At 38.8% G+C, this 16,597-nt stretch overlaps 1 protein-coding gene across 4 annotated transcripts in view; it reads right to left on the bottom strand.

The window, feature by feature from the left end:
• CBL (cystathionine beta-lyase) overlaps positions 1 to 15,421 on the bottom strand; it is a 247,253-nt gene extending 231,832 nt beyond the window's left edge. For 2 of the 4 annotated variants that reach the window (XM_089807761.1, XM_089807759.1), the window contains exons 1-2: positions 15,248 to 15,421; positions 14,946 to 15,150 (exon numbers count right to left, since the gene is read on the bottom strand). In XM_089807761.1, coding sequence (XP_089663887.1) covers positions 14,946 to 14,972 — 27 coding nt within the window. In that variant the 5' untranslated portion in view covers positions 14,973 to 15,150; positions 15,248 to 15,421. The remainder of the gene's footprint in view (positions 1 to 14,945; positions 15,151 to 15,247) is intronic. The other 2 variants (XM_089807760.1, XM_089807758.1) reach the window with 1 other exon arrangement.
• Positions 15,422 to 16,597: the final 1,176 nt, after the last annotated feature.

The raw sequence follows: 16,597 nt of genomic DNA, 5'->3' as shown, positions 1-16,597 counted from the left end.
GAGATAGCAGTTTTTAGATGATAGTCGTCATGTGAAATTGTTATAGTTTATTTGTGGACTAACCCAGGTGGTTGCAGAAGCATCGCTAGTTTGATTTTGATCTCAGTTTTCCAAGGTATGTGGTTTTCAATTTCTGTAGTAATTTCATTTGCTGGTATTCCAAGTTTTTAGTTAAGAAATTTTGTCTAACTAATTTTAACAGTAAATCTTATTCACATGAACATGAATGATATAACTATCTTCCTATGAGACGAAGTAATAACTGTATTCTTTGAGTATGTTAGATGTTAATTTAGACCCGGGAAAACCAGATGTTACACTGGCAGTTGGTCGTCACTTGCAGTGGACGTGGTTATTTATTTCACAAGTTCATGTTTATTAATTAATTATTAAAGTCACATTATTATAATAATACTTTATTATAATAACGTAAATTAAAATATATTATTAAAAAGAATTGTGTTGCTAAAGTTTTTGGAGTTGAGTTCTTTTGGGAAACTTTTGCCAATGAGGAATTATAAATATGAGCTCATTTCATTGGAAAAAAAAATCTGATTATTTGATCATCTTTTTGGCTTTTGTTGTCTTTGTGACAATTCTGAGTACGCGAATTTTTGTGCCCTTGCTGAAGTATATGGTTTTGGTGATCTTGCTTGGAGACTGATTCTCCTTGATTTATCTTTGCAATTTCACTTGAGGTATTGCAATCGTTTACTTCTCCTTATTATTTCTACTGTGCCTAAGGGGAGTTTGATGCTGAAGGTCATTGTCTGAACTTGCGAGCAAATTAATTGCAAAATTCTGAAACCTGCGATCCCAGTCAAGGGAAAGTTGATGTACATTTAGGGCTACCATTATTCACTCTGAGGCAGCGAGTTAAGTCTATTTGGAAGCCTTCTGTTAGGTGATTAATATCTTTTGTCAACCTGGTTTGAATTACATAATATCAGCGCCATTATTTTTCTGCAATTTGTGTGGAACAAACAAGGGGGTTAGGGCGTTTGAAAATTCAGCCAAACCTGCCAGTATTTATGCTTAGGGCGGCGATTTCACGCAAAAAATTGTGCAGAGGTGCAATTTGTGGCTTCGTGGAGGAGTTTAAACCCTATTGGGTTCTATGTGTTTGCACAAAAACTGGGCATTTTAATTGCAGATTTAGGGTGCCCAAATTTCCAGAATATTAGCACCAGGTTACAGAGCTACCACTTGATATTTGGCGAGCTTTTTTGGTATGCAACTCGCCCTGTATTTAGGGCAGCGACTAATTATCCAGAGGGTCCCAAAATTATAGAGAAGCTGGGCATCGTTCACCTTGAAGTTTGACCTGCGAACAGGCAGCTTGAGATCCACACACAGGCCTGGTTTTGACACTAATTTGGACTGTCATTGTTATTAGTGAAAGTAGCATTTAAGACTGCTATCCAGTCACTGGCATCTTGTTGGAGACTAAAATAAATAATTCAGGTTCTTTATAAGCAATTTAAGTTTGGAATAAGTTTATGACAGTTTGTGTTTACTTTCCATCAGTTTCATTTGTAGAATTAAGTTAGTTTGTTGGCATTGCATTCACAGAATTGTTTACAAAGGGAATACTTCAGTTTGTTAATTGATTGTGTTGAGAAATTCCATGCTTCTTGTTGAGGCTTCATTAAATCAGAATTATTCTGGAAATTGCATAACCCTTTTTAAATTATATGAATGTGGAGATTTGGAAATTGAGGAAGTTAACATTTGGAATTCATTGCCCAGTGTTTGATTAAAAGCCAAATCTTTGATTGGTGAAGGAAGTTGATGTTTGTTAAAACCATAACCAATTGGGGTTATTACAGTGGTATCAGAGCAGTTTCTTACCAGCCTACAAAAATTGAGCTCAATTATCAATAGTTCAGTGCATTCGATTCAAGGTTTTGCAGTACGGTATTATGGTTAATTATAGGAGGTTTGAGACAAGTATGCATTATGCCTGTAGAGGTTGTGCCACTCCACCTAGGGAAGGTGAGCCTAAGATACTATTTAGGTCTATTGGTAGTCCAAGTGGATCAGCCAATACAGGATTCAGAGATGCTGATGCAGAGACTGACAAAGAGGCTATATAGACATTCAACAACTTGGCAGCTGGACAGTAGAAGATGACAAGTGTATTGCAGCAGCTTTCTGACACTTTGCAATGGATGGCACTCCCTCGAGAATAAAGTAGGGCAAGGGCTCAAGATATTTTTGTTGGTTGTTGTTGGTAAATTCTATATTGTAGTCTACGGGTAGAATTGTATCCGAAAGGGCGCATGACGGTTGAGTCACCCCTTCGGAAAAGTATATGTACACCGTCCGGAAGGGACTTTGGAACATCATTGTAATCATTGTAATCATTAGAATCATTGTAAGGAGCATAATCATATTGTAAGCATTGGAATGCATATTGCGTATATGAATAAAGTATCCGTTATGCGTTATATCTTACAGTACTACATGCGATAAGTATCATTTTACCCTGTTTGGTAAACATTTGGCATCGTTGCCAATTGAACCTGGAACGAAAGAAGTGTTATGAAGATTAATGCCAAATTTGCTCAACAAGGATAGGAATAAGATAAAAGATAAGGATGAAAGACGCACAGCATAGGGAATTTTAATTTTAGCACAACAGACGAAATGCAGACAAAAGCTTCAGCAGATTACCAACGGACACCGAGGGGGTGAAGAAGCACAGACAGAGGGAGTGCATTCACCTAGCAGACCAAAAAGTGCCGAGGAATTACTAAAAGAGACTCGACAGCGATTGAATTTGGTGAAAGAGACAAGGGAGGAGTTCCTTAACTTGTATACGCCGAGGGTAGAGCATCCGAACGGAAGGGAAGCAACTCATACGGCTCGAAGTGCCGAAGGAGTACGAGTGTGGAGTGAACTCTTTGTTCCCGATACACCCGACGAATGGATACAGGCAGAGAATCGAGCAACTTTGCTTGAAGAAGATCTTTTTTCACCAGGTAACACAGTTGTTGGAATGACAGTTGTCTAAAGCAACACGGTTGTGCAGAATAGCACGTGTGCTCACAACAGCACAGGTGCTCAAAATAGCGCAAGTAGAGAGCAAGTACCACAAAATCAAAAGAAAGTAACAATGGCAGGACCAAAGGAGAAATTGTCGAAGTTTAATGGTGACAAGACGGCAGATCCAATCAGACACTGCAAGACGTGTGAAACAATATGGACGGCAAATGGTGTAACAAACGAGGATGATTGGGTCCAGCAGTTTCCAGCGACCCTGCGGGGTGTGGCAATTGATTGATTTGCAGATGCCAACCCTCAAAAATTGACTACATGGGCAAACGTCAGGAAGGAGTTCATAGTAGAGTTTCGACTGCTAAGAGACGATAACAAAATTGTAGCAGAAATATACAGCACAAAGCAAGGAAAGAACGAAATGATCTATACCCATGCAAGACGGCTAAAAGAGTTGGTGGGGAAGATGGAGAGCCAACCGGCTGACGGATTAAAAAACGATGTTTGTTGAGGGGTTACAGCCAGCTCTGAAGAAAAAAATGAAGATTGTACCTCCAACATCATACGCAAATGCATATAATCGAGCGATGGACCTGGAGAGTGAACAAAAAACAAGCAAGAAGAAGAAGCACAAATCATCGGACTCAGACGATTCATCATTTGAAGTAGCAACAGCGATGAAGAATCAAGCAAGAAAGTTCGAGCATTGCAGAAAGATATGCTACGGATGATAAAAGAATTTAAAAATCTGAAAAAGAACACTGACTCGGTGAAGGGGGAATTGTGGCGTACAAACTATAAAGAGGAAGGCCACACAAAGGGCTCGTGCCCGAAAAAACGATTTTGTGATATCTACTAGATTGTGGGACATTCCATAAAGGAATGCCCGTTCAATATGAAGTCAAAAGGACACCAGCAAGTGTTACTGACGCAAGAAGTGTCCATCGAAAATAACACGAACAACGATGCAACCTTAGGAGGATATTGCAACAATAACCAGCGCATAAGGGGTGGTAATAATAATAACAATGGAGGCCAAAGCCGGATACAGTATGATGCATGTAGACAGCCGATGATCCAGTGTCGTGCGTGCAACCTCTGTGGTCACTTCACTAGAGATTGTAACACAAAGGGGACACTGTAGCTATTATGCAAATGGTGTGGTCTAGGAGACCACGAAGATTCAAAATGCTCGAAGCAAGAGGTGAATTTGTTAAGCATTGAAACATGTGAGGAGGAAGCACTAGCCATTACGCTTGAGCAAGCTAAGAAGGAAAAGTACCTTGATGTAGAGGAAGAAAAGAAGAGGTTGCAGCAAGCACGAATGGAGTTGGAAAAACAGATGGAAACAGGGATGTTGCAAGCAAAAGACATGATCGATACCTCGAAGAGGAACTTGGCTGAACAAAACATGATAAGGTAGGTAATGCAAATAGAAATTCCTATAAAATTAAATGATCTTCTTACAATGCCTCAGTTACGGATTGTGATACTGAATATGACACCACTTTCGAAAACAACAGAGGAAACAGGAAAGGATGGCAATGGAACGACTGCAACAGACCTAATGCTACTGGCACTCACAACGGGAAGACATCCGGCAGTAGTAGAGATGGGTATCCTGGGAACCATACTTACAAACACAATTGTGGACGGAGGGTTAGGCGTGAACATCTTACCAGAGGCTATATGGAAAAAGTTGAGACAACCTATGTTGTGGCCACCTACATTTTAATTACTCGCAGCGGATTAGCACGGAATCAAGTCGTTGGGAACCCTGATGGCGCAGCCGGTCACTATTGGAATGCAACCATTTCTATTAAATTTTGTGGTCATTCCGCTAAAAAGAAAAGGTTATGGCGCTATCCTTGGATGGGGTTGGTTGGTGCAAGCAAAAGTGAAACATGATTGGAGACGAAATACCCTATCCATGGAACGCGGAGGCCGAAGATTTGTAATTGACTTACACACGCAGATGATAGGTGAGGAAGCAGCGTCATCGGATTCCGAGGGGGAAGGTGAAGGGGATGATGAAAGGAAGAGAATGGAACCTAATGAAGAGGGAGTATTGAGACTAGAAGGAGGGTCTAATAATGACAACCTGGACTCGGTGAACAACCTACTCCATTGGCAGATGGAGGACTATGAGCTCTTTCTAAGCTATAATATGTTAAAACGTCAAGGTAATAAAAGAGAGGAAAATAAATGTCCAAAGGAATACAGAGAAGTGAAAGAAGGCAAGGTGGTTACAGTTGACGTTGAAGGAAAGAACATACCGTATGGCCAACACAAGAGGAAGAACACACCATACGAACCCAAAAAAAGGAAAGATTTTATCGTACGGTACCAACAAGAAGGAAAACACATCGTATAGTCTACACAAGAAACAAAGAGGAAGGGCTTAATAAAACTTCAGCAGTACGGAGTGAAGGTTCTGAAATCAAGAATATAGTTATTGATGGCAAGGAGTGGCAGCTGACAGAATTCATGGTACCAAATTCGAGGATTGCGATCAAAAACAAGCTTGGAGATATGGAAAGTCTGAGGGAGAGATTGTATAATTTAAATAAACTTGATGAGCGATGATTGCAGGCACAATGGGCCATGAAGATTACATAGAATAGGCATAAGTCATGGCACGACAAGCACTTGAAGTTGAACAAATTTCAATCAGGACAACTAGTGTTGAAGTATAATAGGCGCAATGAGATTAGACTAGGCAAATTTAGAACAAAGTGGGTCAGGCCATATAAAACCCGCGAAGTGGGCAGTAACAGAGCAATAAAATTATGGACACTCGACAAGAAGGAAGTAACCGATGCAATGAATGGGTCGAAGCTAAAAGTCTATCATGAAAGAAATAACACACCTTCGTGGACGAACAACTGAGAGACAATATAAAAATAGTAATTATTAATGTATATATGTAAATGTAAATAATAATAAAGAATGTAAAATTGTAATATGTTAATAGAGCGAGGATAAAAGAGTAGACTGAAGGCCATATAATACACCGTATGGTCAAAAAGACTTGACTATGGCTTCAATAAATCACATGTATTAAGTGCGGGAGAAGAAGATCACATCGTACGGCTATGAGTTGGAAGGAATAGATCATCGTACGACTCGTACAAGCTCAAGGAGGACAATGTACGGTCAAGGGGACACCATTCGTGTGATTTAAAGAAGATAACAATACGACTTTGTGGTTCACTAAGCGTACGGCCTACATAGCAAACATCGTATGGCCGTACGAACGGGAAGTGGAGCAAACTCATACAGCTAGAGATACTATACTGTCATACGACCAACTAGGAAGCATAAAACATAAGTATATGTACCGTACAGACGTACGGACTTAGGGAGTGCAGGAAGAGAGTCACCGAACAACCAGTTCCGCAGACCATACGACCTTGGAAGGAGCAGTTAGTAGGCTATATAAGATCTATCATACGGCCCGTTGAGGTGACCATACAAGAGGCAAAGACATCATCGTATGGCCTTTTGATAGAAGGGGATAGGAAGCTTTGTATGGCAAAGCTGAAGGAGGCAACACGTCCATACGGGGTGACAAAACTCAGGTCGAAGTGCACCATACAAAGTGTCGTACAACCCTACAGCAAATAGCAAAGTGGACACCGTAAGGACACAAGGGACACAGAAGAAGAGTGATAGGAGGTTCTAAAAAAAAGGACGACAAATCAAAATAGTTAATAATGAATAACATATGGTGCCAAAGGAAAAGACATGAACACGTAGTGAAGAAAACGTAAGCGGTTGGCAGAAAGAGTATGGGATCGAAAGAAAATCACAAAAATGGTGTGTTCCATGGACTTTTGTGTGGATTTGAGGGTGCTAATCTGGTCTTGGCAGCGGGGGCGCTGCCCCTCAACCCCGCCCTATATCGCGACAAGGAGTGCACCTAGGACTCTGCCCCAGGACCCGACCCCGCTGGGGGCGTTGTCCTCTAGACCCCCAGTCAGTTCAATTATCAGTTGTGGGAAGTGTGACTAGTTGATGAGACCTGGAGCTATTGTAGGCATGGAGTGTTTGTCTGCAAGAGGTGGAGAGAGCAATGGAACAAGCCTTTCGAGAGGGGTGCTACACTTTGAGGCACTCAAAGTAGGTGTTGGACGTGAGGTTGTCTTGGTGGATGCATAGAGAACTCGGCAGGAGCTAATCATCCAGTTGGAGACAGTAGAGCGACACTTAGCTCAGCGTACCCAGGCGTTGGAAGCAAAGGCGGTGGCATAGGTAGCTATCAAGGTCAGATTGGCTAAGGAGATAGTATTGTGTTAGCAAAGGCTGCAGATGCACGTGTTTTTGGAGACCAATTTGGTACAAGCCCGGGAGCAATGTGAATGTGATGTGAAAGAAAAAAAATCTATCCTGTTATAGTTAGTCATAGTTAATGTATTCCATTTCGTTAATCTGTCTCGATAATTTTGTAATTGTCGTCCGAAGACGACTTTACTTTTTGGGGGAAATGATGTTGTCAATAAATTCTATATTGTAGCTGATGGGTAGAATTGTATCCAAAAGGGCGCTTGACGGTTGAGTCACCCCTTCAGGAAAGTATATGTACACCGTCTGGAAGGGACTTTGGAACATCATTGTAATCATTAGAATCATTGTAAGAAGCATAATCATATTGTAAGCATTGGAATGCATATTGCATATATGAATAAAGTATCTGTTCTCTGTTATATCTTACTGTACTACATGCGATAAGTATCCTTTTACCCTGTATGGTAAACATTGGTTCTCACAGATCTTGAATAGAGAATAGAACCCGAGATGATGATAGATACAAAGATGTAGATCAAGTTCGAGTTGAGGATCGAGGCGGGTTAGCTGACAAACATACTAGCACTCATAGTAGGCCGTAGAGGCCCACATTTCTAAGACCTGAGGTTGAGTCTAAAGCCACTTCTTTTGTTGATGACGTGGTGGCACACTTTGTAGAATGGGATGCTTTACCACAAGCAATTAAAGAGCATCTGAATTTTGATAGGTTCTCGACTCTGAAACGAGAGCATTGTAGGACAAGGCTGGCACCTGAGAGACAGAGGCTTCAACAGATATAGTTACAACAACTTGCCAGTAAGATAATGTTGGAGCATTTTGATGGTAGCGAGAGAGTTAAAGCTCGAGCTTGGATCCATAAGCTCGACATTTATTTGGCTTTTCCTCCTATGTCTGAGGTGGACACTACTAGGTTTGGGGTGTTGCATTTGGATAGAGTTGCCATGACTAGTGGTACCATGGGTTAGTTTCTTTGCGGCATGATCAAATCACTTCCTATAAGAAGTTCGTAGATCACCTGATTGAGAGATTTGATAGGAAGGATCCAGAGGTGTACTTCTGTGAGTTGGCTTTGCTGAAGCAGTTTGGTGGATTAGAGAGTTCCAGAGGCTTTCAGTCATGGTTTATGATATTTTGGAGAGCAAACGAGTTATGGAGGGATCGACTGAGTCACTCTGTGGATAGGTGAAGTCATTGGACCCATCTTCTTTATAGGTGGCGACAAGGAAAGCACGGGACTTAGAGGCATCTTCTCAAGGCAAGGTTGCCTTGAAATCTTCTATTCCTTCGCCTGTTGATGAGGAGTCCCCACCAATTGTTGAGGACAAGGGCAAGGTATTAGGGAAGTCTAATGATACTTCTAGAGAGGATTTGAGGAGACATCTTTGCTATTGGTGTAAGAGGCCTTTTTCTAAAGGTCATACTTGTGCATTGAGGTCGAAAGGGGCAGCGACCCGTAGCATGTGGGTTTATACTAATGTGATTGAGGATGAGTCATCACAAAAACCTAAGGATGATGGAGGGGATAATCATAGTGGCAGTAGAGTTTATTGCGATGAGCGTATACAGTCTTGTATTTGACTCACATGTTCAGGATTTGCATCAGGTGCAAAGTTGGTCTATGTCTAAGTTAGATTGTCTAAAGGAAGATTGGGTTGATATAGTGAAGGAGAGTGTGTTGAGATCTCCTATGGACTTGTCTTCTTGTGATGTCTTGACTTCTATATCATCAACGCAGGCATTGGATGTTATGTTGCAGGTCATGTTATTAGCTCTGATGATGGTTCTGGCATGCACTTGTTTCAGTGATGGCAGCAACATCACATGCTTCTTATGAGATCCTAGTGGAGGTTTCAGTGTGATGCCGGATTGCTTGAGGACAAGCAATCTCAGGGAGGGTGGACTGTAATGTCCCCATTTTTGGCAAGTTTCTACAAAAGATTGAGTCAGTTCATTATAGCGACCCTCGTGAGCTAACAAGGTGATTAGGGGGTCTCAATTGTGGACTTGCTATTTTTAGTAAGTCTATTTTTGACAGTTGCCATTTTTGGCAATGAAATGGGTGGCTCTGGCAGTTGGTCGTCACTTGCAGTGGATGTGGTTATTTATTGCACGAGCCCATATTTATTAATTAATTATTAAAGTCACATTATTCTAATGATACTTTATTATAATAATGTTATTAAAAGATATTATTAAAAAGAATTGTGTTGGTAAAGTTTTTGGAGTTGAGTTCTTTTGGGAAACTTTTGCCAGTGAGGGATTATAAATATGAGCTCATTTCATTGGAAAAAAGCACCCGGTTATTTGATTATCTTTTTGGCTTTTGTTGTCTTTGTGACAATTCTGAGTTTGTGGATTTTTGTGCCCTTGGTGAAGTATAAGGGTTTTGGTTACCTTCCTTGGAGACTGGTTCTCCTTCATTTATCTTTGCAATTGCAGCTGAGGTTTTGCAATCGTTTACTTCTCCTCGCTGTTTCTACTGTACCTGAGAGGAGTTTGATGCTGAAGGTCATTGTCTGAATTTGAGAGGAAGTTAATTGCAAAATTCTGAAACCTGCGATCCCAGTCAAGGGAAAGTTGATGTACATTGAGGGCTGCCATTATTCATTCTGAGGCAGTGGATTAAGTCTATTTGGAAGCCTGCTGTTAGGCAATTAATATCTTCTGTCAACCTGTTTTAAATTACATAATATCAGCGCCATTATTTTTCTGCAATTCGTGTGGAACAATCAGGGGGGTTAGGACATTTGAAAATTCAGCCAAACCTGCCAGTATTTATGCTTAGGGCTGGGCGATTTTACACCAAAAAATTGTGCAGGGGCGCTGCAATTTGTGGCTTTGCAGAGGAGTTATAAACCCTATCGGGTTCTATGTGTTTGCACAAAAATTGGGTGACTTTAATTGCAGATTCAGGGTGCACAAATTTCCAGAATATTTGTGCCAGGTTACAGAGCTAACACCTGATTTTTGGTCAGTTTTTTTGGTATGCAATTCGCCCTGCATCTAGGTCAGCGACTAATTATCCAGAGGGTCCGAACATTACAGAGGAGCTGGGCATCATTCACCTTGAAGTTTGACCTGTGAACAGGCAGCTCGAGATCCACACACGGGCCTGGTTTTGACACTATTTTGGGCTGTCACTGTTATTGGTGAAAGTAGCATAGACTGCTATAAATAATTCAGGTTCTTTATAAGCAATTTAAGTTTGAAATAAGTTTATGACAGTTTGTGTTTACTTTCCATCAGTTTCATTGGTAGAATTAAGTTAGTTTGTTGGCATTGCATTCACAGAATTGTTTACAAAGGGAATAGTTCAGTTCATTAATTGATCGTGTTAAGAAATTCCATGCTTCTTGCTGAAGCGTCATTAAATCAGAATTATTCCGGAAATTGCCTGAGCCTTTTTAAATTATCTGAATGTGGAAATTTGGAAATTGAGGAAGTTAACATTTGGAGTTCATTGCCCAGTGTTTGATTAAAAGCCAACTCTTTGATTAGTGAAGGAAGTTGATGTTTGTTAAAACCATAACCAGCTGGGATTAATACGCCAAGGATGATATCTGAATGTTGCAGGTGAACTGACAGTCTCCTCTATAAAGAATCTAACCAGTACTTATTTTACCTTTCACAATCACCCATCCTACATTCCTACCATGTATTTGATGGCGAATGGGTGATTATATTTTTTAATCCTGCTTGATCTTGGGTTGAATTGACGACTTGGCCTTTCAACCAGTGCAGTGCATTCAAATTCCCATACCCACAATCAAGGGAGGGGGTATGCCTAGTAAACAATATATAACGGGGTTCCCTTCATTCAGAATTTTACCCTTTGAGTTTCAATCTTACACACCCTTCTCATCTTTAAATGAGCAATTAGGGAAGATAATATATTTTAGGCTAGGCATTCTTGGTAACATGACCTAACAGCCTTCTCTCTTTTTTCTTTTTTTAAGGTTGAATTTAAATTAAAATGCCCTCTACTCATTACCATGGTCATAAAGGAGCAGAAATATTCCTTACTCTGCCCCCTAGGGTTTTGACATCATTATTTTAATAAAGAACAATGGGTATTATTATGACATTTGAGTTTGACTAATTGTTTTGGGTAATTGACATTTTGTGGTGATTCTGTTCATTATACGATGCTATGTGCTATTTTAAACTTAATTCCTGCTTTTAAACTGCAACTATGCATATAATACTCACGATTTACATGTTTTTGGGATGGACAGACCCTCCACCAAATACTTTTTGCTGAATCCACTTACTAAACCAGAAACCAGCAAACACAAACTGGCTACTTAGACCACAGTTGACATCATGAGAAGAAGTGCATATCCTTCCTCTCCATGCTCCACACACACTATTTGATGGTGTTCAATAGTGCATTTTCACGAAATCATAAATGTGAGATTAACATATGTTTAGTTTATCTCTTCTAGCATATGGTAAGGGCATATCTGGAGTAAACTGTGCTTATCACAGCTAACAAGAATACTAGGCAGAATGCCTTATTTCCAACCGAGGTACGCCTAATCTGGGATACTTGTTCTTATGATGTCCTTCTACTTAATATTCTGTATGCCACAATTCTTCTTCCAGTTTCTTTGATTTAAAGACCTCTTCATTTTTTATTAAACTGTGTCTAATTTTCCATCCATCTATTCTTTGGAAGAAGATGATTCATTTCAACCACATAAAGAATTTACTATTATCATTCACTCCAAAGCATCTGTCCATTTGGTGAACTTGTTATCTGCCATTGTTATACTAATCATTGGCAAAAGCCACCCAACAGACAAGGCCACAGGTTACTAATCTTCCATCTTAAAAGACATATGTGACACAATGTCCTAAATCTCCACTTTTACACTTCTACAAACTCCCCTAGTTTTTGTGTATCTCCTTTTGGCATGTAAATCTTATCTCCCTCAGATTTTAGGTGTTTGAAATCTGCTTCAAATGCAACTTTAACATAATTGAAGCTTTTAATACTACATGTTTGGTGTAGGACACATATCAATCCAAGGTTAATTTCCTCAACATTGATGCAAACTCATCAATCGTGTACATCTTATTTGTCATGTTCTTCAGGATTTATATTCATTTTACATGAAAACCAAAAGTACCACACACTGTCCAAGGGGTTTAGCTTGGTTGAAGCAATGAGTTCTTATTGTGGAAATCCTGGTTCAAATCCCAAAAGGCACATCTTTGAGGAATTCTAAGTTGTGATTCTTGGTCTTCCATTGGTTATATTTGTTCATTGTTAAGGAGCTCGAATAAGCTTGTAAGTTTCATGTTGTTGCTTGAATGAGCACAAGGTTTGTAAACGATCTTTAATATTAAAAAAGAATGTACAGCACACTGGCCAAACCATCCTAAGGTTGGTAGTGTCATCAACTAATCCAATGAAACAAATATAACAAAAGGCATCTATGTGGGCACTTATGCTGCTAATATCACTGCATCGTTGTACCATCAAACTTAAATTCTCAAAATAGGGTATTAACTATTAAGCTACTTGACACTGTTGTCAGGTTGCAGCCTCCATGTATCTACATCGGACTTTATCCATCTTCAATGTCAGTTGCTTCCTGAAAGTGTTTTTGATGCAAATTTCTAGCAGCAAATTTTGCAATTTTATAAAACGTTTCACACACTTCTTGTGCAGGCCACCGTCCCTCTCAATCTCTTGATCATCCCATTCCAATTCTAAACAAATCAAGTTCCAGATTAATTATCACCACTGGTTCTAATTATTCTGTTCTAATATAGCAGGGAATGCTACCTCCACTGGAAAGTCTTTATAGTCATTTATGCTCCAACATCCAGTGTTTCTCGGTTTCCTGTGAATCTGTGATACATTTGCTTGGCCAGAATTTGATCTTCATTAACCATCTTCATAGTTTATCAAATTATCAGTAACAGAAATATTTCTTCAAATGCACATTCATTTGTTAAGGTAGAATCTGTAAGAGGGTTTCTCTGAGTTTGTATTTACTTCATCAGCAATTCGGGTTTCATCTTCTTCAATAATCTTTGGGACTTCCTGAATTGCCAGAACAAGAAATATTTATGATATCTAAATATATTTCATAAAAATCAATAAATGAAGTAATCATGAAAAATTCGAGTTTTAATGCATCAAGATCATTAAGATACATTTCAAATCAATTAATGATCTGGGCTGGGGCTTAGTTTTCCTACTGTAAAGAAACTGAAGCGTGATACAGTGGCAAATCAATCAGCAATTAACACCTGATGCTACTGTTGTCCTCCTTTCTTTTGTAGACTTTTAATCATTCATTCAATATGGCACTCATTTTCAGATAGTGTGTCAGAATTTTGCCAATTATTTGGCCAAAAAAATTATAGAGGGTGTTATTGTATGTTTCCGAAAAATTTGCATCTCATTCATAATGAATAATAATTGTCATTCTTTGACATTTTTCGTAACATGTGTAAATTGTAAAGAAACACTCTCTCTATAATCATACGCTATCTGATCCTCTGAGGCTGCCATATTAGTGTTTCGCAACATTCAATGGGCCTGAAACACTAATCAATATGGTATATCATTTCCACAGCCTTTAGAGACTTTATTTTGCATCAGTTCTACAAATTTCACACATATCTTTCTTTTTCAGTTTTTTTTGAGACATTTCCAGTTTGATGTGGAGTTATAATTTTCTATAATCCACTGCATGAGTAATATTTTGTCCGACTCTCAGGTCACTCTGCAGAACCCATTACCAGGGATTTTGGCTGCTTCTTTGCAAGTTTTGTACAGTGATCCCAGCATACACACGGTGTTGTTAACCAAGGATATAAATCATGTATTTGAAATGCCAAAAACCTGAAACTCTCATTCAAAACCCTTCCCCTCCCCGTCTTTATTCTCACAATAGCGTCGGGCACGCATTATTTTCAAACGGACCCGTCCCGTGAATCCTCACTCCCATCCCAGTTCAGAGCACAGGCATTATTATGATTTATCAAACCAAATGATGTTATTGTGTGATTTTCGGGCCCAACTACAGAATCAAATCTTAAAAAATACTTGTGCTTTTACTTTGAAGCGGAATGGCATCAATTATGTCCGACAACAGCGGAAACATCAGTACTTTCCTCATGGTTTCTTCATCGGATCGTCTTTGCGAACCCCATGACTTTTATATTTGTAATTAGTTTCTTCAACTTTAAGAGTTTAATGCAGTTGTTGAACACAACTGGAAGATCCAACAACAATTTGGTACATATTTTTTTCCCGAAACCATAGCAATTGAATCCCATAGACCGTGAAACCTTGGTGCTAACTGTTCACTGTTTTTTAGTGTTTTTGCACATCCTCTAGCCCAATTATGTGCATATATATACCTCTTTAAACAGCATATTTCGCTTTTTACAAAATAAGCAATCCAATTTTCACTAATCAACATGTCAAATACTCAAATCAAACCACATCTGGCTTAGAGCAATTCCATGTAAATGAATACAACTTATGAGTTTGTGGGCCAAAAAAAATTATATACTAGGACTACTTAAGCTCTGGCCTTTGACAGATACGAGAAAACAAGATGTATTTCAGAATGTTGAAAGAACATTAAAGGAAAAAAAAAAAGCAATCTTACCATCTTCTGCAACATTTTCGGCAGCATTCGTAATAGGAGTCGCCATTGCCTTCACCTTGTCACTGCCGCAGCTACACTTTACAGATGTGTTACTCAAATACGACAATTTCACGGTTGGAGATGGAGAGCCACCTCTGCTCAAAGGAACAAGAACGGGCAAAGGCACGATTATGTCACTGGACAGCTTGCAGGTAAAGCTAAAACCCTGAAAACAGGTAGCGGGAGCATTACATTGTGTTAAAAGATGTGAAAAGCAATGCGACAGAGAGAAAGAGAAAGAAGAAGGGTATTTTAACATGGACCAGCCTTAAATTGGTGTAGTCCCATTGACATGGCTAAGCTGATTGCAGTGCTTTCCGCGGGGAAATAAATGCTCAGTGATGGAGACCAAAACTGGTTACAAGCCCATCCATGCTCCTTCCCGAGCGCTGAACTTGGTATATCTACGTCATCTGTCTCCACGGCATTTTGAAGTTGTCCAAACAGTCACTCGAGGAGCGTCAAATATAGGTATTCTTTTCCCATGACAGCGTTTGTCCGCTTGGCTGAGGGAATAATAATATGGAATAGAAATACGTATTCTGGAATTGTTATTCTTGAATAGAAAATAAGAATATGTATTTCTATTCTTGTTTAGTTCAATTGGAATTCGATGGGGAATTTACAGAGATTAAGATTAAACTTTTTAAAATAAATAAAACTGAAATATGAATATGTATTTCAATTCTACTTATTTAGATGGAATTGCAAATGCTCATTTTTGGGCAAAAAGTAGAATACATATTCCTATTCATAATTCTGATTTGGTGTACACGAACAAAAGCATTTGAAATTTAAAGAATTTGCATATGTCTATTTCACTCATATTCCCATTGCCAAACAAACCTGAATAAAACTAGAGTAAGAAAAAGAATACCACTATGAAAATAAGATATAATCATCAAAAGTTCACATGAGTCTTGTGAACATTTCTTGGACTTGTACATCGAAACTAAAAGTAACTATTACATTTTTAAGTTGGAATTTTTCTATTTTTTATTTTATGTTACATGTATTAGTGCAAAGGGTATGAAAGGAAAAGAGCTTAGGATTGGGGGGGTGCAAGGGCCTCCAATCTATTCTATGATCTATTAGTTGTTTTTAGGCTTGTATATTAATATGAGATCATGATGCATTTCTTGTAAGAGGCATCTAATAGTACTACAAACCTTTAATTAAATTTAAATTTGAGACCTCTTATTTAAGAATATTTTTTCTCCTAATAGTGTAGATATGGTCATCTTAAAGATTAGATTATTTATTACACATTGGAAGGAGGGTTTGATATAATAGAAAATACAAGTGCAAAGTATCTTGAAATATGAATGTATGCATAGTAAAATTTAGATTTAGATTAAAAGTAATTAGGAATAAGAGGATTAGTTGCAGCAACGTGATAGATAATTTTTGGGATTATGGTTCTTATCAGTAAACAAATCTTCAAAAGTATCTCATTGTTAAATATTCATGTTGTGTATGGGGTCCTCTTAACTTTGGCCTCGCTAATCCATAAATTCAAGCATAAATATCTACCCTTAATAATAATAATAATAATGAGATAATTAGTTGAGATAGAAACTAGGCATATGCTCAAATGGCATTGTGAGAAATCA

This window comes from Cupressus sempervirens, chromosome 10 (assembly GCF_028749045.1).
Source record: "Cupressus sempervirens isolate cs-2001-9-10 chromosome 10, ASM2874904v1, whole genome shotgun sequence".
Classification (NCBI taxonomy): domain Eukaryota; kingdom Viridiplantae; phylum Streptophyta; class Pinopsida; order Cupressales; family Cupressaceae; genus Cupressus; species Cupressus sempervirens.
This window is presented reverse-complemented; position numbering and strand designations above follow the sequence as displayed.